General features: G+C 45.1%; 1 protein-coding gene across 2 annotated transcripts in view; it reads left to right on the top strand.

Moving 5' to 3' along the window:
• The window catches only part of CTNNA1 (catenin alpha 1), a 130,511-nt gene that overhangs the window by 3,819 nt on the left and 102,178 nt on the right, over window positions 1–24,514 (top strand). For both annotated transcript variants that reach the window (XM_054079793.1, XM_054079794.1), the window contains exons 2-4: window positions 15,037–15,143; window positions 17,362–17,557; window positions 24,235–24,401. In XM_054079793.1, the coding sequence (XP_053935768.1) occupies window positions 15,039–15,143; window positions 17,362–17,557; window positions 24,235–24,401 (468 nt within the window). In that variant the 5' untranslated portion in view covers window positions 15,037–15,038. The remainder of the gene's footprint in view (window positions 1–15,036; window positions 15,144–17,361; window positions 17,558–24,234; window positions 24,402–24,514) is intronic.

Below are 24,514 nucleotides of genomic sequence, written 5' to 3'. Positions count from 1 at the left end.
GGATCCTTTACTACTCTGGGAATTCACCCTGATTTAGTTTTATAGCTGATTTGGAATAGCTCTATTCAGTCATTTTATAGCTTGTGCGTTGGTTAAACAGCCTTGCAGCTTTAGAGACAGTGCAGATGTTTGATAATTACTACTTTTAACTTCATACTATTTTAATCCAGTGTATGAGACTTAAAATAGAGCCTACCCACAACGTTGTATCCTGGCTCCCTTACTGAAGGAGCTGCGCTGAAAAGGCGGGTACTGAGAGTGACCTGCTGTGCCACAAAGCAGAGCTGGGTGCACATGGGCTTATTGAGGGAAAGGAATGGCAGGAGGAATGCAGTCGCTGCAGCTGTGAGTGGGATCTGTCTCCTTGGATGGCTGGGACGTGTTACTGTCCCACTAGGATGGGTGTTCAGCCTGGTTTCTGGTGTGTGGTGGGTTAGCATAGACTCTTCTATTGGCAAATTTGATACTCAAACCTCATTCATAATTCCTCCTCCGTAATTTCAACCCGAACCGTTCTATGATTATATGATTCTTTGACTCTTTTTTTATTTAAAGAGCCAGCTACCTTTTCTATAAACATGATTACATATTTTTGTGCCTTAATCCCAGATGTACTACACTAATCCTTTGACATGCTTTTATAAATAGCTTTGGTGGAATCAGAGAAGAGGAACCTTTTTTGCCTGTGCTTTATAAATTGATAGAAATTATTAAATACACAGATCTAAACCAACACAGTTTGCAAAGAGAAATTCTCCTCCACTCTATTGCCACTCCCTTCTGTTATAATTTTTCTGACTTATAAGGCAGTGCCTTGATTAAGGGATTGGAGACAGGTGAATCTCTTTTGAAAGGCTTTAAGTTCAGGCATCGAAGAATGGAAAAAGCAAATTAAGCCAGCAGTAGCTGAAAAGTAACTGTTACCAAGGCAGAGAGTGGAACAGCACTGAGAACACAAAACCAGGCTGGGTGCCTGTGGGTTCCCCAGTAGATCTCTCATAATATATGGAATAGCACAAGGAGGGAGGTGTGTTGAATGCATTTTACAATCTAAGAGTGAGTGAAGCTCCCATAGTGTTTCCAAGGCAGCGAGGGGCTTGAGAGTGAATAAGCCAAGGAACCTGCAGCTGTGTGGCAGGTAGGATTTCGCAGCTGATAATGAGATGCAACGTTAGCTGGTGGTGTGCCTTTTTGCCAGCCAACACCCAGATTTCCAAGCTATCTGTGCCCTGTCATGGAGCAGGTATGTGTATGATTGCACTGCAGAGGAATTTCTGTGGAGCTGATGTCAGGGAGCAAGTGAGATGGTAGTGGAAGTTGGGGTAGAAGAGGCTGTCAGCCCATTAGCACACGTTGCTCTGGAGCAGCCTTCAACAGCTTTGAGAGACTGAAACCAGTCAGCTTGTGGATAGCTGATGAAGGAATAAGATAAAAAGAGTTTTGTTTTTCTTTTCCTGGAGTTTTACTGAAGGAAATGGGGAGAGAGCGTAGGCCAGGCACTTCTGTCTTCGCTGTTGTTCAGCACAAGATTGAGAGGGCATTTAGGTAAACGTTAAATATGCTGCTTTTCAGCTAATAAGAAGTCAATAAGAATTCATGCTGTCAGGAACTTGTGGCCTTGATGGCATGTGTGGTTTTCTCCCCTCCGCCTTCCACTGCCTTTCCCACTTCCCCAAAGGTTCAGGGAGATTTCATTCCGTTTTATTCCGGATACTTTTATCAGTGGTATCTATGCAGATCTGAGGGGGAGATTATTGTTTCTTTGTTTTTCTGGGTGATACACACTGAGCACAGAAGATCCACTTAAATAAGTGATGTGCACAAAGGCTGCGCTAGCAATGCAGCTTTACACAGCCAAAAGGGTCAGTTCAAGTTTTCATGTAAACAAGGCTGAGCTGTACATTTATAAAATGGTGTTTAACCTGCGTAACACCGAGCAGGTCAGCATTCATCTTTGCAAAGTGCTCTTGAGAACTGCGGCTGAAGCTATAGATAGGGAAATATTTTTTTTTTAATGGACTCGAATAACAAATTCAGGAACAGCATTATTGAATAGCAAAGGACAGAGGTGGTGGTGTGCTGAGAAGCAGGAAGGTGCACGTGGGTGTTCCTCTCTGTAGAAGCAGCTAATAAAGATGTACAAGCTGCCCGTTCTTTACCCTCTTTCTTGCAAGTATGTCCTTGTAATGTATACTTGTAAAACTAATTTCCTTTAGCATTACTTAAAGACTTAGCAAGTCTCACCGTTTGATGTTGAAGAGTTCTTGAGATCTTGGATAATTCAGGATGGTCTGTGGAAGTGCACGCAAGTGGTATAAACCTCACGTGCAGTTTGCCATCTAGTTCATTTTAATTAGTACCTGATGTCCAAATGTTTCAGTCTTAAACATCTTAAATTATTTATTCATTGAAAGAATGAGAAGTTGAACAATGAATGGGCAGTCGTGCACAGAGGAGTTGATGTGATCTGATTACTTACTGTAGCTGAGAGGTCCATCCAGCAGAGTGTCCTATTGCTGTGACCCTCATGATAAGGTTTTGGTGGTCTGCTCCCATCAATTTTTTACTTGCCTAGCCCTCGACTGAGGCGGTAAATTACAAGCCTTTCTCCTGGCCTTGGCTAGGCTGGCTGTTAACAACAGAAGGAGGGAATAAAGTAGGAATTCCGGGGGATCATATCCATTTCCACTGCTCATCACACTGCTGAGAAGTGTTCTCTGGCTCCTTTTGAGGAGTGTTGGATGCTCTTGGGTGGTGTCTGATGTCCCGCTCTGGTTCCCTGGTCATAACTTTTGCCCCTTGTCACCTTTCTTTTTATTGACCCCACAATCATTTCTTTTCCCTTTCCAGTATTTTCCCCCCACCTTTTTCTTGGGTGGTGGCAGTGTATATGGCCATCCTTAAAAGCAAAAGCAACAGGGAAGCAATAAAATGAGCCATAAATGAGAACAGGGCGGTCAAGTAGCAGCGCTTCCCTAAGGTGCTGTGCCAAGCTCCTGCAGTGAGGAGCTTCCCAAGCCAGGAGTTGGAGCCTGGGCTGACTTCTGTTCCACAGATTGGTCCAGCGGCCCTTGTGGCCGGTGCCTGGCGCTGGCGGGAGCGCTGCACAGCCTCTGATACCAGCAGGCTCAGCGCAGGTGCAGACCAGCTGTCTCTTCATTGTGTTCATGGGGCTGAGCTCAAGGACTTTGTGCCTTTTAAACTTGAAAACCTGCTTGGGAGCTGAAAGGCTTCATACAAGATACAACTGAAATGAAAGACACGTTTTTCGAGAGGGTAAAAAGCAGGGATCTGGTTTGACTGTGTGAGAAGCTCTGGAGTGGGTTAAAATTCTGTAGAAAGTATGGCTCTAGTTACCAGCACCTCCACCGTTTGGGAGATATGTTTAATTACTAACCACTGCCGTTACAGCTGGAAACGCGTTTCCTGACTAATACTAAGGAATGACATAAGGAAGAATTTCTTCATGCTAAGAATGGTGAGGCCCTGGCCCAGGTTGCCCAGGGAAGCCGTGGCTGCCCCATCCGTGGAGGTGTTCAAGGCCAGGTTGGATGGGCCTTGGGCAGCCTGAGCCAGCGGGAGGTGTCCCTGCCCATGGCAGGGGGTTGGAACTGGATGATCTTTAGTGTCCCTTCCAACCCAAACTATTCTATGATTCAGAGATTTCAGGAAGACTTTGAGCAAAATGAGCGTATCTCATATTTGTTACTCCACGGCTGGTGGAGTCCTTGATCACACTACTCTTATTTTGCACTGGTTTAGAGCACCCTATGACTGTGTGTGTGGTTGGTTTCTTTCCTCCCCTCCTAGCTGGGTTTAGGGAGAAAAAAATAATGACATAAGATGCAATAAACACTGGCAAAAAAATAGAAGCTGTAAGGTTTATTTGTAGCTGAACAGAATAATGCAAATAAGTTGTGTGGGGTTAAAAGCTTATAAGTGCAAGGAAAATAAGTTAATTTCTGGTCTGTATGCATCAGTACTTTTGCATCAGGTGTTTTAAGCCATTTTACTTAGTTTGCAGGAATTGGTTAAGACAATTTGATTGTGTTTGACAAATTTATTATAATGGGCCAAGGGAAAAGTCAATGGTTATCGGTGAAAGACGTGGTGTTCAGCAGAACCAGAGGCAAGTGCTGGTGCAGAGCCAATTGAGCAGGATTTCTTTGCTCATCTGTTTTTTGTTCGGGAGTTTTGTCTTGTTTCCTGTTCCTGGGAGTGAGGAGAAGGGGGTGGGAAGAGAAAATATGTCCTTAATAAGATATAAGTTGTTTTCAGCTCGGTAAATGCCGATGTTACTAGTTTAAAATCCATTTTTTCCAGTCGTTCCAGCCAAGGAATGACTTGTTCCTGTGGAACCTTCCGGTTCGTTCCTGTTTCTTTTATGAAATGTGGGTGGGTCAGTGACACTTGTGGGGTTTGTTTTGTTTTTTTTTAAACAAGCATTGCTTTATTTGGTCATACGTATGATAACACAGTGACTGGAAAGGATTCCTGTCCAGGTGGATTGTATTTAACTCTGATTCTCATGCACTGCTATGGACCCTTAGCAAGTTTGTACTTGACAGGAGGCAGTTATTAATTTACCGGTAGCTCTGGTAAGCATCCAAAAATTAACCGCACCAGTGTGTTTTTATTATCCCTTGCTTTCCTCTCCTGGAGAAGCTGCAAAGTTTTCATCAGCCGGTGCCCTCTGTGCTCTCAGTGCCTGCAGCCTCATTGCAGGGCATGGTCTATGTGTGTGTTGGAGCTTCCCATCTTACCTATTTCAGGTGATTGCAGGAATTTGGAAGATGCTGAGCTCATCCAAGCAATGCTTGTGCGTTATATTCATGTTCAATCTTCTTCCTGGGGTTTGTTTTATGTGTTGGGTTTTTTTTCCCCTTAGCTCACAGCATGTGTTGATGGAGCTGCAGGTCGAGGGTTGTCTGGGGGCTTGCAGTGTTGGTGCAGTTCTTCCCGTGAAACAAATTCGTTGTTCATAACCAAGAGGTGTTGTTGGAGGATGCCAGGAGCATAAATTCTAGGTCTTATCACTTTATTTCTTTGTTCTATAAAAAATAATAGGTTTGTAATTTGCAACTCAGACTGACAGTGTTCCTGAATCAAACGAAGGACTGCAAAGGAATTCTAAATGACTTTTTCTAGAAACTGGAGAAAACACCTTACTTTCAAGAATCTTTATGTTCCCGTTCTCCTTTGCCTCAGTGGATCCGCTGCTTTTAGTAGCTTTTGCAAATGGCGAATACTACGTAAAACTCTTTTCACTCTTGTAAGGCTATGAGTTTTTATTACATAGTCTTCAGTTGCACGACTGAGAGAGCCTATGGTATTTAGTCTCTGTTAATAGAAGACTGTCCATGTCCTCCATGTTTAAGCAAATTGTCTTTTATCAAACCTCTAATTATAGAAGTCTCGTTTTTCCAAAACATGCATGCCAGCTCAAACAACTGCAGTATTTGTGTCTTCTGACTGTTATAAAACTGTTAGTGAAGGCTTAGATTTAGAAGATGTGGCCAGCTAAAAGCACCGAAGGGTATTTCATAACGTATCAATATAGGAATGAAAATGTGGTTTGAGCGAGGTCAGAATCTGGTTATTTCTGACTGTATAGCTTAAACGGCACTTTTTATTGCAGATTGAGCGCTGAAGAAGATCAGAACAAAAATACCCAGGTTTTCTTTTCCTTTTATTGCCAGCCGTCAGTGGGTTTCTGCAAGCTAAGCAAGAACTAATTTTGCAGCACTGGCAGATTCTTGTGCCAACTGATAAAGTAGGCTAATTTATAACAAACTTTTCCTTATTTGAGCAGTACTTGTGGCAAAAAATAATTTGTTAGAAAGTTGCCCCTTCTTGCATTCATTGCTAACTTAAGGCGAAGGCGGGTGATTGGAACCTGGGCTAGCGTAGACTGGGGTTCAAAAGCCTGTGGAGTTCAAAGTTACCATTGCTCCAGAGATGAGTTAATTGATGCTTTTTGCTTAGAGTGTAAGTGTGTGGCCCTTTTGCATGGTCAGGGTGTCACAGTCCTGATCCAGAGAGCACACAGCTTGGGTACAGCAGTGAAACATTGAGCAATGGCTTGTTGTGATGTTGGAAGCTGTCTTCATGGTGATAGTATTGCAGGTCTTCAGCGTAAAAAGCACCGGTGCTGCTGTGAAGGCTGAGTGACTGGGTTTATTGTTAACACTAAGTGCTCACTTCTCAGGCACATTTATTTATGTATTTATTTACTTGTTTGTTTCTTTATCTGTCTTTTTTAAGGAAGAGCATGTGGTTCTTTCAGAAAACATGTAGTTGGAAATCTGCCCGAGTTTTGGAAACTGAAAACTGCAGAAATAAATTGGATGCTTGTTGGGACATAGTGGGATGTCCCTCTGGACAGTTAAATGGGTGTAAGCATGAGTGTTCTTGCTTTGGCATCCTGTTAGGATGTCACCCATGACGTAAGCAAGCCACTGACTGCCTGTGCTTGCTGTGAATTGGCTTGCCAAGCCCCTCCTTTCTAGCTCCTTTGTGGCAAAGCAATACTGGCAAAAATACAAGTAACTAAAGTCAAGGGGCTGTTAGTGGCACTAGTAACTCCAAAACTGGTTTATTTGTAGTTGTGAAATCACTGCTGTGGTCTTGGGAACACCACACCAAAGCTGCTTTTGTGGAGTGTGCCTCCCATCCCCGTAATGATTGCTAGAACTAAGGCATGAAAGCGTGTTGTTAGTGTGCATCCCTGGTTTTAGAATGAAAATGAGTGACTTGAATCAGCGGTACTGTAGCAGTTGGGAAGCTGTCAGGACATAGCGTGTACTGCTTTGGCAAGTGTCTGAACCTGGTGATGTGCCCCATGCCCGCATTCATGTGACAGTGTGTGGTGTAGAGTGGGGAAAAGGTGACAGGCTGTCTATGGCACGCTTCTGGCTTCCATAACCAGGCAGCAGGCAGGAGATAACAGCATGTAGAAGTGAAAGAGTTATAAATGTCATTGATTTTTGCAGGGGTGCTGGGTTAGGTTGCTTCTCTCAGCTCAGCAGCAAGATCTTAAGATTTGCTAAACAACTGGAGAAGTAGGGAAGCATTTCTTAGTTCCTGGTGGTGCAAGACTTTCTGGTGAGGGGTTTCAGGTGCCTGCCTGTGGACCTCCTCCTGAAGAGCAACAGAGAAAAAAACCCCATGAAAAGATTGTGAGGGCTGGATCTGGAAATGTGCTGGTGAGAAACAGGCTTATCTGAACCGGAATTACTGCTTTGTACTTGGCTGGTTACTGTCTGGAAAGAATGTGTAGCAAAGTTGGGTTGACTGAAATGACAGAACTGTTTGGTAATCAAAGAATATAGTCAGTACAACATCAGAGTTTGTCTTCATCTTCCAAATTGTGACATTCTAATAGCAAGGATTCCTAGGGAGATTGTACCTTCATGGCATTTATGGTGCAGGAGGAGATTTGGTAGCTGAGCAGATGAGATTTAAGGTTGAAGACTGTTAGAAGGGATGACTTTGTTTGTAGTTGTGTATACTTGGTGTTAAATAAAACCAGCTTAAATCAAACCTGCTGAAATCTTTGAGAAGCATCACGATACCAAACTTCCTTGACTAGCAGCTCTTCAGCCGCTGAGAGGAATGATTCTTTATCTGTGGAACAGGGCAGACATATCCACTTGGGAAAGAAAGGAAAGAATGAAACACTTCTCCCTTTCTGGATACTTAGTTATGTGGGAAGTGGATTTGAACTGTCAGTGGGGCAAGATGAAACCCCTGCATGTGAGCTGGGTTTAATATGAAGTATGCCTTAATGTTTTTCGGACCAAATGTGTTCATGAGATGCGTGTTAATGGTGTGTTAGCTATCCAGCTCTCACAGATCTTGACCTGCTCTGCTTTGCCCTCCACCTTCAGCAGGGGTAAGGGGTCCCTGCTGCTTGTCAGACAGGTTAGGTACTGAGATAACAAACCAAATGAAGCCAAAAGGATTCCCTTGGGAACAGGGGAAGTTGGTTCACTTTGTGGCTGGGTCGGTGTGTTGTGAGTCCCACCACATTCTGCGCTTGTGACTTGGGTGATGGAATAAGGGCTATTCTCATTACATTGGAGAGGATATCTAGAGACAGTCTGCAAGTATGGTAGAGGACAGGATTATCATTCAAATGACTGTGAGTACTTAAAGAAATATGAGAGAAAAAAATAAGCTGCAAAATAATGCAATAATGTACACATTGCTGTGCCTGGACACAATTGGCTGCACAGAACGGGAACAAGTAGGTGGATAGCAGAAAGGGCATTAAAACGGAGAATGTCCTCCCAGGTATAAAATGTTCTCGTACTGTATTCTTTTGTTCGTTTTTTTTGGGTAGCATAATGCTTGCATTCAGTGTGCAGTGTATTGTGCTTGGCCAGGTTAGCCCCCACTGTGCTGGCGGAGCCCTCTGTTTGAATACCGTCTGCCCTAGGAGAAACCAAAAGAAAACTGTGAATGCGGTTAAGAGCATTTAGAAAGCAGCCTGTCAGGATCTTTAAAGTTTGACGACTGATAGGGGGTGGCATGTAAAGGACTCTTCAGGTAGCACAAAGTGGTGGGACTTCAGCTGCAGCACAAGAGATGGGCAGTAAGCTCTTCTGCTTTTAACAAAGAAATATGCCATGGTCCAGAGGTGGGGAGACTGCAGGATCTCCTGGTATGGAACAGGTTGAATGTACCAGCTCAGGACATGGTGCCTGAGATATAGCCAGCACCGCCTTCGGGTGCGCGTGGGAGAGTGACCTGGAAAAACAGGTCTATGAGCTCTAGGCCTTCCCGTGATGCTGTTGGTGTGAAAAGCCTGGGCTGCCCTCAGGAAGAAGCCGCAGAGCTGCGTTCTGAGCCTTGCTGAAAGCTAGAAATGATTTGCATGCCAGTATTCTGGAAGTAGGTAACTGAAATTATTCTTAAAACCTTGAATTACCAGTTTTTGAAAATGCTGTGACCTTTATTGTGGCTTTTGGAAAAAGCACTGTACGCCTGTCGCCTTGAACAGATTCACCTTCTGCTCAGGTCTGTGTCCTCAGCTCTCTGCAGCAGGGCTGGGGTCTGCCCTAGGGTACAGTTCAGGAGCAGGGCTCATCTTGGGGCTGCTGCAGCCCAGTCCTCTTCCCTGCGCTGCTCCACCTCCTCCCTCACGTCAGTAAGCTGGCGAGGTAGGGGTTATGGCTCTGTCAGGTTTGCTGCGCGTGAAGTGTAATGGAAGCTTCTTCTTAAGCTTTAGCTGTTGCCAAGATCTTGATTCCTTGCATGAAGCAAGGGGCAAGTTGTCCTGTGGTTGTCCTCTGGAAATCTGGAAGTGACTTCTTGAAACTCCTGTTCTTTCCTTACCCTCGTGCCCTTGCAAGTGCACTAAACCCCATTAGGGTATGATTGCAATACTCTTGAACCATCTAAGACAATAATGAGCACAAGTGTAATAAAGTAAAGGGTTAACTGTTAACATGCTGGGATGTGGGCGTGGTTTAAGGTTGGGGCTTGATGTGTGTGAGCATTAGAATTGCTGGGAGGACATTCCTGCTCTGCAGGAGCTCTGCTCGATGCTCTGTTTTCAGTGGCACCTGTTTCAACTCGGTTGTGATGTCCAACTTTGCCCTGTGTTTCCTCTTGAAGGGTTTTGCCAATGGTGCCAGCTGACGTAGCCCTCTCCTCTGCCCAGTTCTCCTTGCAGCAGTATCTGTGGTGGCACAGTGAACCAGATGGGAATCTCAGCCCACCCTGCAAAAATGGATCTCTTCTCTCCAGCCAAAGCATTTCATCCCCATCTGGTTAATCGCTCAGCCGTGGGGAGAGCTGTGCCAGTGCAGAGGGGGTGGGATGTGAAGACAGGAATGAGTTCCTGGTGAGGTGTGGGAGGGTAAATGTTGTTTTTTAAGCAGCTTTCCTGCTGCTTATGAAACCACAGGCTGGGCAATGCAACTCCTTGTGCGGTGGTGTCTTTCTATATATTCCAGCACTTCAGATTCAGCATTGCTCGCTCTCTTCCGCTATATGGTCTTTGTTCTTGAAATTCCTTCTCTGAGTGCATGTGTTGCTGCATGTCCTGAGCACAGCACGTCTGTAGCATGGAGAACCTGTCCCGTATCAGCTGGGCCATCCCTGCTATCCAAAACCAGTGCTGCGCTGGCCTGTGGTCAGGACTGCCTTCTAGAGGATGTCCTCCTCCTTCAGGAGGTGTTGCAGTGGTCCTGGGAATTGGATGCTCTCCAAGAGCCAAAAGTTAAGCACTGCCCTACAGTATCCTCTGATTTGGTTTGCTCCCTGTTTGTGTTTGAAACATAGAATTGCTTAGTTGGAAAAGACCTTTGAGATCATAGAGTGCAATTGTACCTGTCCACTACTAAACTATGTCCCTGCGCACCTCATCTACCCATATTTTAAAGACCTCCAGAGATGGTGGCTCAGCTACCTCCCTGGGCAGCCTCTGCCAGTGCTTGAGAACCCTTTCAGTGAAGAAGTTTTTCCTGATGTCTAATCCGAACCTGCCCTGGTGCAACTCGAAGCCATTTCCTCTCATCCTACTGCCTGTCACTTGGGAGAAGAGACCAACACCCACCTCGCTACAACCTTCTTTCAGCAAGGTATAGACAGTGATAAGACCTTCTCTCAGCAGAATGAGGCAGGAGCTTGAGCAGTCGCTGGGGCAAGACGGGTTCCAGAGGATTGGAGTGTTCTTATGGCAAGAGTGCAGCCTTGCCTTGCCTGGCAGTGGTCATCTGCCCCTCACCTACTGATGGATGCTTGCCGTAACCTGTGCCTGTGTTCTTCACCAGTAGGTAATTGAATAAAGGCATTTGCTGCAATGTGCACATGGTGGCCAAGCCGTGGCTGCTAAACAAGGTGTTTGGTATCAACCTGTGCTGTTTAGGTCCGTTTCAACACAGTTCATACTCAGTGGTTTTAGAGACCATTGCTTTTCGCCAATTTGTGAGCTATCGTACTGACATGTTTTCAGATGAATTGCCTTCATTACTCTGCTGGTTAATACGTCTTCTCAGGGTTACCTCGTCCTGTGCTTTGTTTCTGTGAGAGGCACTGCAGCATTAAATATATAGAAACAGCTTTTACCCAGAGACCCGATGGGCTTTCCAGAGCCCTGCAAGTGTTTCTCAGAAATCACTAAGGCTTTCAGCATATTTCTCTTGGCTTCTTATGTAGGAGGCATTCATATCGAGCTAATCAGGAGGGAATAAATTCCTTCTTGAGGGCAGGCTGTTACTGTGGTGGAGGGCATTTCACAGCTCGCCCTGTGCCAGTGACGAGGCTGTGGCACAAGCCAGAGCACAGCTGGGCCAGCAAAGGGTGTGACTGGGAGAGAAGGAGAGTTAGTGAGTTCACAGGGTGTAGCAGTGAGTGTCAGAGGTCAGACGAGGAAGAAGTGGCCATCATCCCTCCTCCCACAGCCAGCTTGCTGGGATCTTAGCCTCAGTCTTTAATAGCAAAGGAAGTTGTTCCTTCTGTTTACAAATCCAAGAGTTAGAGGGGCAGATTGAGGCTCCCGTGATCCAAGAGGAGGCGGTTAGAGACTTGCTTGCCCAGCTAGACGTCCACAAGTCTATGGGGCCGGATGGGATCCACCCAAGAGTATTGAAGGAACTGGCGGATGTCCTTTCCAAACCCCTATCCATCATCTTCCAGAGGTCCTGGCTGACTGGGGAAGTTCCACTAGACTGGAGGCTGGCTGATGTTGTGCCCATATACAAGAAGGGTTGCAGAGAGGATCCGGGGAACTACAGGCCTGTCAGTCTCACCTCAGTGCCAGGGAAAGTCATGGAACAGGTAATCTTGAGTGCTATCATGAAGCACATGCAAGAGAACCGGGTGATCAGGCCCAGTCAACATGGGTTTACAAAAGGCAGATCTTGCCAAACTAACCTGATCACCTTCTATGACAAAATCACTCAACTACTGGATGGGGGAAAGGCTGTGGATGTAGTCTTCTTGGACTTCAGTAAAGCCTTTGACACAGTTTCTCACAGCATTCTGCTTCAGAAACTGTCAGCCTCTGGCCTGGACAGGCGTACACTCTCCTGGGTTGAAAACTGGTTGGATGGCCGGGCCCAGAGAGTGGTGGTCAATGGAGTTAACTCCAGCTGGAGGCCAGTCACAAGTGGAGTTCCTCAGGGCTCAGTACTGGGTCCAGCTCTGTTCAATGTCTTTATCAATGACCTGGATGAAGGCATCGAGTGCACCCTCAGCAAGTTTGCAGATGACACTAAGCTGGGAGGAAGTGTCGACCTGCTGGAGGGTAGGGAGGCTCTGCAAAGGGATCTGAACAGGCTGGACTGCTGGGCCGAGACCAATGGGATGAGGTTTAACAAGGCCAAATGCCGGGTCCTGCACTTGGGGCACAACAACCCTATGCAGCGCTACAGACTGGGGGAAGAATGGCTGGAGAGCTGCACCTGGGGGTGCTGGTTGACAGCCGACTGAACATGAGCCAGCAGTGTGCCCAGGTGGCCAAGAAGGCCAACGGCATCTTGGCTTGGATCAGAAATGGGGTCACCAGCAGGTCCAGGGAGGTTATTCTCCCTCTGTACTCAGCACTGGTGAGACCGCATCTCGAGTACTGTGTTCAGTTCTGGGCCCCTCACCACAAGAAGGATGTTGAGGCTCTGGAGCGTGTCCAGAGAAGAGCAACAAAGCTGGTGAGGGGCTGGAGAACAAGTCTTATGAGGAGCGGCTGAGAGAGCTGGGGTTGTTTAGCCTTGAGAAGAGGAGGCTGAGGGGAGACCTTATTACTCTCTACAACTACCTGAAAGGAGGTTGTGGAGAGGAGGGAGCTGGCCTCTTCTCCCAAGTGACAGGGGACAGGACTAGAGGGAATGGCCTGAAGCTCCGTCAGGGGAGGTTCAGGTTGGATATCAGAAAAAAATTCTTCACAGTAAGAGTCATTGGGTACTGGAACAGCTGCCCAGGGAGGTGGTCGAGTCGCCTTCCCTGGAGGTGTTTAAGGAACGGGTGGATGAAGTACTTAGGGACATGGTTTAGGGAGTGTTAGGAATGGTTGGACTCGATGATCCAATGGGTCCTTTCCAACCTTGTGATTCTGTGATTCTGTGATCTCTGGGGCAGCAGCCGGGCTTGCTTTCCACTGCAGGAGCGGAACCCCTCCGTCTGCGCCGTCGCTCTATCTGTTTTGAAACCATCAGAAATGTTGTATCTGTGCTAGCATGGAGCAGTTGCTTCCTAGACTCCCTGTTTTTTTTTCTTTTTAAGCTTTCAGCTTTTTGGGTTTTCTTTGCAGTAGGGTAGGCACTTGGGACGTGGGTGTAAGTGGAAAGCTGAATACAAGTTAGGTGAATATTCCTGCTTCGCACCTCGCAAAGTTGTACTTCAGCATATGACATCGTGTAGGCTTTTCAGGGCAATACGTTTTCAGTAGTGGTGAGTACTTCATCCATTTTATGGTGTCCGTGGTGGGAAAGCCTCTGTTACATATCAGATCCACCTGCCGTGGAGATGCTGCTGACTGAAACCAGGTGATGTGAAGCCCTCTCTTCCTTATGCCCTTTTGGGCTAAGCTTCTCCAGTACTCAGAAGATTCCGTTCTTCAACGAGTAACAACCAGCCGTGTCTGCGCTGTTTCTGTGTGTTTAACTGCCAGCGTCGGTGTAAAACGGTTGGCTGTTGGTATGTGTTGTAAACATCATCGGTTACCAAAATTAGTGCCTTGCCTCCTGCTTCTTAAAAATCATGGGGTGTTCTGCTCGTCTGGCAGCTCGGGGACATCTGGTGCTGTCAGAGCAATCTGCCTGCTGAGATGCTATGCTGACAGTGCCCTGTCCAGAGGAAGATTTAAAAATATCTGCTAATAAGCTTTAAACCCACTTCAACAATAGGTGCTCAGGAAAAGGGGTGGAGGGAGACTTCAGAAATGTATTTATCTTCCTGGCTTTAAGAACCAAGAAGTTACAAATGTAGCTTTAGTCTAATCTTGAATTTTGAGGGTAGTCCAAAGCAGGAGGGCTGGAATCTATGAAGTCTTGAAGTGGTATGAACTGCTTTCATCGAACTGTAAATGCTCTAAATCCATTTTTTCCTGAAATGATGGCCCTGTTATTCCCTTGTTAGCTGTGCAGCAGCGCAGTGTTAATCTCGTGAGCTGCTGTAGTTCACTATTGGTTTTTATGTGGTTTAGACTCCTGTTTTCAAGAGTGGAGCTATTTTAGTAGTTTCGCTAAACTTTTCCCATGATCATATTTGCTGTTCTGTTGGGATGTTAATATAACGTTGTAATGGCTCAGCGACAGCTTGTAACAGATCTCCAATGCAAATCTGCTTTCTCCTTCTCTGTAAATGTGAAGGGGAAGTGTAGTAGATCCATAAGCTGTTAAACATGAACCAACTGGAGTTTCTGACTTCATAAGGCTGATATTCACTGTCTTTACCTTTGTACTTCCAAAAGGTGAATTGGACGAACGAGTAGACTGAGTTGAGTTGGAACCTGGCTTCTGGTTTGGCAAATTGTTTGGGGTGGTGACTTGCAGAGCAGAGGGCCCAGGCAGCTTCTAGGTGCTGCTGAAGTCATGGTGCTTCCTTCTGCTCCCCCAGGACCTTGATGGTGTCTCAGAACTGGTCTGGGAGCACAGAACATCCTGCCCTGGAGAGGGAGGCAGCAGAAATTGTGAAGGAATTCTTGCTTTGCCTCCAGCTGCGTGGATAAAGTGCCACTGATGCCTGTGGGGCCCTTTTTCATTGCTTTGGGACCACTGAGGGGTAGACCAAACACTGCCTATCTTGTTGTTCCAAGAAGGAATGGTGGCTGTTGAATAGGTTTTGGTGTGGCTTTGTTTGTGTTTGGTTTTATCTATACATTTTGGTCAGAAAGTAGCATCTGTTTCTTGTCATAATCACCTTTTTAAACTATCACCAACTGAACCAAAACTGATATCTCTGGAGACAATGGAATCTTAACTTACACTAATGGACATGCTGTACGTTTAATAGCCTTGACTTTATTTTTAAAATCTATTCCAGTAACAGTAATCATAAAAAACCTGTGTTCATGTAGTTTTCTTCTTCCAGAAATGACTGCTGTTACTGCAGGCAACGTTAACTTCAAATGGGATCCCAAAAGCTTGGAGATAAGAACACTGGCAGTTGAAAGACTACTTGAGCCTCTTGTTACACAGGTAGGAAAAAAAAAGGTGGAGGGAAACCCCTCTTAATAAGGATGGTTACCTGTTTTGATGTATTATTTCAGTTAAGTAACTTCCAAAGCCAAAATTCCAGAAGTAAAACTGCTGCAAAACTGAAGATGGACAAAAACATCCAAGTATTTCTTTGTTCATTTGTATTGTAACAGAGTTATTGAGCAAGATCCTAGACAGGCTGTGCTGCTTCAGTACCTGGTAGAGCACAGTGATTCAATTGGAAATGCAGAAATGCACATTAATGTTACATTGCTGTGGTGCTGTATCTCACCTGGATTCTGGGCAGTATGCTGCATATTTTATTCAGTCTTTAAAAAGCTGAGCTTTGCTTCATTTAGGAATTGGTATTTGGGAGCAGCAGAAGTCCCTTGCAATGAAGCCATGGGTGCTTGCCAGAAGTAGGGTTGTATAAGTGGTTTTTTTTGAGATTACCCCTTTGGAAGGAGGTTCAGGGTTCACAGTAAAATGTGTAGTGGGGGCTGTTTGCAAGCTGTTTAGAACAGCCTCAGTTTCTAAATAGATTGTTGACCCCTCCTAACTGAGTTCCACCCAAGAAGTGTGTTTTTGTGGCATTTGTTAACAGTTTCAGCATATCTTTTGTATCTTCTGCCTGTGCCTTGGGCTGGGTTTGTGAATAAAAGCTTATTTCTGTGTGGTGTCTATTGCCCAGTGAAATGCATTGGAGAACGAAGAAAGTAAGGTTTGTACAGGCAAGCTGTGCGTGTTGGGCATCTGAAGACTCCTGGAAGGAACTTTGTGGGAGATCTGGGAGAGAAGGGATACTGGAGACAGTTACCTCCTCCTCTTTGGCATTGCTTTCCTGAAATGGGAGATTTTTGAAATGACAGTATGAATTGCACACAACTCCTGCTACACACAAACTGCAGTGATCAAGTTGTATTTCTAGTATTAACAGCCCTTTGATCACCAGGCTGCTGTCTGTACCTGCTGTTCCTCCAGGCATTCAGACGGGCAGTCGGATGATCTGCTATAGAGCTTTTTAGCTGAAGTTACTGATGGAGGCTTTCCTTAAGAAAAATTGTCCGAACCTGGCACACTTAACTGAGCAAACTTGTTTATAGGACCTTTTTGTCTAGGTTCAGCGTCTGTAACTTATTCCTTAAGTAGCACAATGGGCTGCACTTGCAGCCCCCAGTTCCATGAATGATGTGACTGGCAAAACACAGGGAGGAAAGCAGAGTAAGTTGCCTTGTTGCCGCTTGTTCTTTATTTGTAGTACATGATGAACTGAGACTACGCAATACAAATGCTCCCTATTAACCCACAGCAATATTCCCAACTGATGCCTTTCCCTCTCTGAATCAACCTACTGAGAAGATGGATTCAGCTCTGAGGACCTTTGTCAGCAGTCCTTGGGCTTTCCAGAGTAGTAATACTTTTAGTGTTGTAATTTAATGTCTGTCTCGGGTAGCTTTGTATGCAATTTCCTAGACTTAACAAAAAGAAGGAGGGAGGAGAAGGGGAATGGAAATCTGTGTGTGGATTTTGACATATGTCTCCGCTTGATCAAAGGGATTGAATCCTGATCCTGAGCTACCCAAGTTCCTGGTGGTCACCTGGCTGCTGATGACCAACTCCTAGCAGAGTTTCAGTCTGAAACATAGAACTTAGAAATATTTGTTTATTGGAGAAGGATTGTGAGAGTTGAATTTTGGTTGTTTCATGGAAGTGAGGTGCTCTAGGAAGTCCTGTGCTCTGCACTTAGTCCTTTGGCTGTAGTACTACTTGGACTGAAAAGATAGAACTGTGTTGCTAGATTTCTGCAGATGATGGTTCAGCCTTCTTTGTGGTCTTTTATGCCTGGAAAGCTCTCCCAGACTAATTATCCCCAGCTTGGTTTCTTTTTATGTGGTGCCAGATAGATCTTGCCTGTTACTAGGACTGCAGTAGCAAAAATACAAATAGATCTCAACTCTTAAAATCAAATTTTCAGGTCTGCTGCTGATAAGAATCTCTAAAGCAATTTAGCTGAATTTATAATGCTCTCTAAGGAATCGAGAAGCAGAGTAATGTTTAAAGGCATGTGAAAACCACTTGTTTGAGAGTTTAACCTTTGGGGCTGGCAATAGTGCAATATATTGTCTAGAAAAAAATGTACATGGCCTTGCTGTCAAACTGATAAAATTCTCATGTGTTTCATGTGTTGTATTCTTTTCCCCTCCGTCCATGCCTTTAGGTGACAACACTGGTGAACACGAGCAACAAGGGCCCCTCCAATAAAAAGCGAGGGCGTTCTAAAAAGGCCCATGTCTTGGCTGCTTCAGTTGAACAGGCGACAGAGAATTTCCTGGAGAAAGGAGACAAAATTGCAAAAGAGAGCCAGTTTCTTAAGGAGGAGCTGGTAGCAGCTGTGGAAGATGTTCGAAAGCAAGGTAAGAGCTACTTATCTTATAGCGTGTTAAAGTGTGGTTTTTCAGAGTAAGCGGAACTGTTCCCCTTTTGCCATTCTTTGTAATGACTGCGTCTCTCTGCTTGCACAGGTTGTCAGCTTGTCTTGCTGGTTTCATTATAATATGGACTGTGCACACCTGGAAATTGGGTGTCCCTTGAAGGCACTGAGAAGGGAAGCAGAAAGCCTGGTGGTTTGAAGAGTGTCTAAAACTCAGTCTAGGCTAAAAAGTAAATTCCTCATCCCTGCCTATAAATGTTAGGACACCAAGCCTGAAAGATGTCGATAACTTCTTCAATATTTCATTGTGTACAAAACAGCATTGCAGGAGGAAGAGCCGAGTGTTGACTCGACAGAGCTGGGCGTCTCCAATATGCAAAATGTAAACAGCAAAAACAGAATGCCAGGACCTTGATTAAATATTCCAGGCTTCCTCCTCCACATTTAGTGTTGATTTTTATAATTTTCTTTTTTTCCTTTATTGGAGGAGATCTGTAAGGAAAGCCTATGGAGCTGGCTTCCTCTAAAATATGCACTAGTAAATATTGTTGCTCATAAATCATTTATCATTCTTCCAGTCATGAGCCTTTTCTATGCTTCAGTGAAACCCAGTCAACTGGTATTAATGGTGGCGGCTGCTGCTGCAAAAAAAAGGAAAACTCATTAGCATTAATTACTTGTTTGTAGCTGAAGTTGCACAGTGATGAAATATTACTTGAAAATGGTTCTAAGTTCTGGATGAGCCTGGTTGACAGACCAAAGAAAGATCAACATAAGAAGGCAGCAGTGTAAGGGGCTAATTGAGTTGGCTTAATTTAACAACGACAAACAACAACGAGAGAAACCCCTTTGTCTTGATGACTTTAATTCTTGGTTTTGCTTGATTGCTGCTCAGAACTGAGAGTCAGGGCTCATCGGTGAGTGCCTTCCAGTGATGTGGTGAGAGTAGTGAGTGAGGGAGCTGTACACAGTCCTCAGAACTGAGGTGTTCTGTTAGCTGAATTTGTAGTTGCGTATTACAGTGAGGAGCAGGTAGAAAGGAGAGGATGGTATTAAACCCCTCAGGATGGCCCTTACACTTGTTTCTTGGCCCCTGCTTTGTTTTGAGACTATGTGTAAACTTGCTGCCAAACCTCTCTGCTCTGTTGCTCTTTGACAGAGGAGGAGGAGTTCATTCCTGAGGGGTGCAATAACTTCCCACCTTAATGTTGTTTCAGTTCTTCCTCCCTTTTTGCTGCTTGCAGCTTACGTGAAACGTGATGGGTAGAGAGGAGAGTTGTATCTGGTTTCTGAAGCTGGGCAGAGGGATTCACCTGAGCTTAGCTGGTCCCCACTGCTGTTTGTGGGGATGTGGTCGCAGCAGGGCTGGGCTGCTGGGGATAACAGCCTCTGTCCTGTCACGGTGCTGGCGTTCGGTCAGGTTTAGCAGAGCAGTTCTTCCTAAGGAAATGAAAAAACAAACAAACCTTGGAGGAAATTAGAAGCTAATGGTGAAAAATGAGATAGCCCAGGGAAAGCTTGTTGCTGCCGCTGTCCTGGGAGGACTGCGGTTCTTGGGAGCGCTAATCACAGCAAGGAGGTAAACTCTCAATCCACGTGTTTATAGACGCTGTGTGCTTCAGAAGTGTTTCCAGCATTGTGGTAAACCGCTTGGGTTCATGAGCTGGAGAAATGAGGGCAGCGTAATCCAGAGCCTGGGCTTGGGCTTAGCAGAACTTCAGTTGCTGGTGCCTTTATTGGCCTTTTGCAGTGGGGCAGAAGTGCAGAGGAGAATGTGAGCTTCTTGTTCAGCCATGGGGTGATCACGAGCTGGCAGTGTCTGCATGTCTGACGGCAGCAGAGGGATTGTAGATGTACAGCACAATTCATCTTCGGCAGAAGACAGGAAAATAGAATTAATAATGCCTCTATTTAGAGCAGGGAGCGGTTTAGTTACCATAATAAAAAAAGATGAATGAATGTAGGCAGAGGTTATGAAGATGATTAGGACAATAGATAACTTGTCTCATCAGAGAAAATTAAAAATGTTTTGTTTTCAGCCTAGCAGGAAGATTGAGAGGGTACACGATTTTAGTGAGCACGCTTGTTCATAAAATCCCATTTGTTGGGGGGAAAAACAAAGAAGTGAGAAGAGCTCTTTGGAATGAGTGATAGCGTGGCTGCCTACTAAATCAATACAAGTGGATCGTCAAAGTCTTCCTGATTTTCACAATGGAAGAATAAATTACAACTTGCTTTAAATATTAAATGCTTTCATGAAATATCTGAAAGTAAGATTCCTGGCGCTTTAAGGCGTTGGACTTTTGACTTCTTTTAAAAGAGTGAAACTTCTTAACATAGAATTTTTAACAGAATGGTGAAGACAAAGAAGCAAAGTATTTTTCAGAATAGATCCTGCTGTAGTTGTTGACAAGACTTAGTACTGGGGAAAAAAGTCTGATGTCTACGTATCGGATTCCAGCATCCTTACAGCATTTGTTCCTTTAATTTCTGGCTAGCAGAAAGGGCAATGCTAGTCCTGCCCAGTCTTGCTCCCCTCACAGAGACCGTTTGCTGGGTTTAACCTCCTTGAGAAGCTTTGCAGACTGTATCGTGTGGCGAAGTGGCTGACACTTGTGGGGCTGTTGGGGGAGGAGTTCTGGGATGGAACCAGTTTTACGCAGGTACTTGGCACTGAGACAGGCTGCAAACTTCGGGATCAAGAAGGAAATTTCTTTCGGGTCAGGATGACCAGGCTACTCCTGTGTTCCTGGAGTACTGATGGCCATGGTTCACTGCCTCTATGTTATGTGTACCCTAGTGTGAGGATCTACAGTATTAGCTGTGCTCTTACTGTTGGGTTTCTTCCTCTGGTAATTTGACATAAATGACCAGAAATCAAAGCTAAAAATGTAAAAAACTAAGCGTGTGCATAGGGTTTGAGGTGAGAGAGTGGATGAATGATCTTGTGAATCCTGGGGACTTTGATCATATTTCATAGTTGTAGGTGCAGGGAATTGAAGCTTCTGCTTCAGCGTGGCGTCTTTCTGCCCTGTTTCTGAGGGAGGCTTTCTCCAAAGCTGAACAGTGTGACCTTATGAAAAGGGTAGAAGGTTTCTTTCAACTGCGCTTCACGCAAAGTGCATGGCTTAAGGATTTCCAAGGAACAGGAGGAGGCCAGTTGAGGAATAACTTGAAGTTAAACACTGAATTCTTCTTGAAAAACTCAACTTCACAGTTCTGTTGTGAGCAGTTAGTTTAATTTCTTGGAAGCGTGCAAAGAGTTCTCAGTTGTTTTCCTGCGGGGAAAAATGTGTTAGGAGTGTTGTGTTAGAAATAATCCTCCAGTCAAGGACCCGAGATCTTTGAAAGCCATAACCTAAGGGACCTGTAAGACAGCTCTTGGCAAATCATAGGAGTGTTGTAGAGAGTTTATGGGTTTAATTGAAGACAAGATTAAAGAATTAACAGAAGCTTCTGTTGCTGTAAGTACCAGCTCCCGTGTTGATATGGCAGAAGGGGATACATGGCCTTGTTCTTTCTGGTAGAAGGTGAAGGCAGCCTGTTGTGACGCGTGCGGTGGAAGAAGGCATTGGTGGTGAGACAGGACTTCAGTGTCAAAACTAGGAGAGCCTTTGAGCCCTGATTTTGTGCTTGCCTTCGTGTGGTGGGGAAGAGGCAGCCTGTAGGGAACTCTGCTATGGTGTTGGGAGCAGGCAGAGGTACGGTCTGGATCCACTCTTTGTGTCTAATGCGAAGTGGCCTGGAGGCTGGCTTTGAACTGGAAGGCGCTGAAGGGTACAAGGTGATGTGTGGGCATGAATTTCTGGCTTGGGGAAAAAAACATCAGTGCCTGTGTGTCTCAGGTGTTCCCTGCCTTGCCTGTCTGCCGGTTTCCTGTTCTGTCGGTGTTTGGATAAAGCAAGCCCTCTCTGTCATGATCGTCGTGTACTGTGCTGCTGAGGAGGATTAATAGTGCTGTCTCAAAGTGCTGTCAGACCCTGTGGGCATGGTGGGGATGAGACTGGAAAATGGTAATTTTCATTTGATGGACTAAAATCTTACTATTTCTGAAATGGGCTTTGTTCCATTAGATTTAATTGAATCCTCAGTGCTTTATTGACAAGATCATAGTATGGCTACCTCTGCCGCCTCTTTTCTCAACTCTGTTTTATTATCTTTCCCATGTAATATCCAGTCAAAATCTAAGGTTATATTGGAAAAACAGATTACTCATATAAGATTTCGTACCAACTGTATAATCTGAGTTTCAGTGTCTGACTCTTCTGCAGCGCATTTCTTTTAACTCTTCAAATCCTGCTTCCCAACTTGCTGGGTTACTGCTGGTTCACATTTGAAAATGGGAAGATAATGCTGGATCCAATTTGAACTGCTAATGTGCACACATAATGTGACTGTGTACTTTTTTACTGTGTCCTTTTTTACCATTTAAATCTAGCTGAATTAATCACCCTGCGCTGCTCTCTCTTTGTAGAAGTCATCTGACAGGCAGCTTTCTTTAACTTGGAGGAAGAAAAAAAGATATATGCTACAACTTTAAATATAATCTTCCTTTAGTTCTGGGAAGCTGGTTATCTTCTGACACCCTGACAAGCTCTTTAAAATATTTAGGGAGTTTCAGAGTCTCCCAAAATAAAAAGGAATAGCATTGTGTTTCAGGATGTTGGCTTGCAAAGTTGTAATTTAAGAGATGGGTAAAGGATAATTTTGGGGTTTAACCTTGTTGGCAGTTTCTGAGGTTCAGATAAAGTCAGTGGCCACCTCTCGAAGTTGTTTTAAATAGGAAATAAATGAAAACAACATTCCTTTCTTGGGAGCTGGAAACATGGGGATTGTACATGTGAGTGAATAAGGGAGGAAATCTTTGTAGTGAAATTTTGCTTCTGGCTTATGTCCTTAAATCCTGAGATTGTTAACAATGTCACCCGTGTGGTGGAGACGCTCATTTCAGGATTTGTAGCCTCTTCCAGAAGGAATAAAAAAGGGTCAGGTCAGCTATGCAGGGGCTGTATAATCTCAAGGCTGGTTGCGTTTTTCAGTGCTGGAGATGCATCGCCTTTCACCCCTCTGGAAATCTGAGGCTCTTAACGCTGGTTAAAATGATGAGTTGTGTTCCTCCAAGCTGGGTAAAGGGTAGCTTTGGATTGATAGTTATAGATGGTCTGTGCTTGGACAGAAGGTTTTTTAATGTGTCACAGTACTGAAGCAGCACATTTTATATCTGAAAATGTTGTATGCCACTCTTGGTCATATTATTTAAGGTGATGGAAGGGTGTTACATAGGAGGGAGCCTCTGAACAGAACAGAGTCTCTTGCTGTAGGTGTTTGGGCAGGCGGACAGCTGTGTTAGGGCTGTATTTAGCTGGGAAACTGCCTGGGTGCTAGAAACGCTTCCAGGGCAAGGTAATAATTGCGTACTGGAAAGTGTGTGGATGGTTAACCCCAAGCTCTCCAGCAGTAGGTATTTTTGGGTGGTTAAAATAGTTGAAAAATGTTGTTGAACTAAACCAAATGCTCTCTGCCCTGGGGATGCATTGCCCTGCATGCCTGGGTGTGAGACCACAGGCTACGGGCAGGATGGTGCCACTGCATCATCGTGAGATCCCAGTGCAGACCTTGCCCAGCCCCACTTGGTTGTGGGCTTGGTGGGGGTCACTGTTGGCTTGTGAAGCACTATTTGGGGCTCTTTTCTCTGAGATGTGCTGGTTTTGTTTTGGTGTTTGGCCGTGTGGTCTCTTCCATGCACGTTTGGGAAGTGTCTGACGTAGCACTAGGTTATGATGCAGTTTGCCAGCTTTCTGGTCATCTCCGGCTGCCTGCAAATCTTTGGCCTCAAGTACCTTGTATTTGCAAAACTAAATCCTAGCAATTCACCAAATGTTTCTGAAATGCAAAGAGATCCAAGGATAATAATGTGGATTCCAAACCTTGCTGTTGCGTAGGAGCTGTGGTAGTGGAAGCAAGATGCTGCCCCAGAACAGGGGTTGAGAAATCCAAAATGTACTCCTCTGACTGCACGCAGACTTTGCTTTTCTGCTTTCCGAATGCCTTCTGGAGGGATTTCTCTAGCTGTGTAAAGTGGCCTTTGCTTTTTATAGTTAACCAATTGCATTGTTACCATATGAAGCCCAAATTCTTTCCTCCTGCACCAGATGCAGACCCACAGGCTATGAAACATTGAAGCGTTTTACGAAGCAGTGCCCTGCTTTGAATGCAAACCAGGGCATATCCAGCCAGGTCATCGCTCCGAGTTGTTTACAGTCCCATGAGCTGTGGCGTTTCCTTCAGTGTTTACAGTACTTTCTGCTGCTTTGTGCTTAACTCCTACATGAGCTCAAATCAAAGCTTTTGCTTAAGCTTTGAAAGCATTGTAGTTTGGAATAACTGCGGTCTCGCATGTAATAGTGAAAGGATGCTGGGTTTGCCTCTCCAGAGGATTCTAGCATGTTAAAATACCTGTACAATTGGAAATAAGGACCAAATATTTCCTGGCCCCTGCACCCTGGTACCGTATGGTAACCATACTGAGAGGCAGCAACATGTGGCTTTGAAGTAAATATATTTTATTTTCAAGACTTGGACTGGCTTGCCCGGGAATCTTTGCAACCCTTTAGGAAATGCAGGGTGATGTTACTCTTGGGCTCTTCTCCCCTTGTGCAGGTGACCTGATGAAGAGCGCTTCGGGGGAGTTTGCAGATGACCCCTGCTCCTCCGTGAAACGAGGGAACATGGTCCGTGCAGCGCGTGCCCTCCTCTCCGCCGTTACTCGGCTGCTGATTTTGGCTGACATGGCAGACGTCTACAAGCTGCTCGTTCAACTTAAAGTAGTAAGTGTAGCTCTGTGCTGTGATTTGCTTTGCCGTGCTCTGTCCACCGGCTTTGTTTCATGCACATGTGCTGGCCCCAGTGTCTGCACTGTCAGCAGCTGCTGTCTGGAGCA

The sequence above is a fragment of the Cuculus canorus genome, chromosome 14 (assembly GCF_017976375.1).
Source record: "Cuculus canorus isolate bCucCan1 chromosome 14, bCucCan1.pri, whole genome shotgun sequence".
NCBI classification, from domain to species: domain Eukaryota; kingdom Metazoa; phylum Chordata; class Aves; order Cuculiformes; family Cuculidae; genus Cuculus; species Cuculus canorus.
The sequence above is the reverse complement of the archived record's forward strand: the minus strand, read 5'-3'. Positions and strand labels throughout refer to the sequence as shown.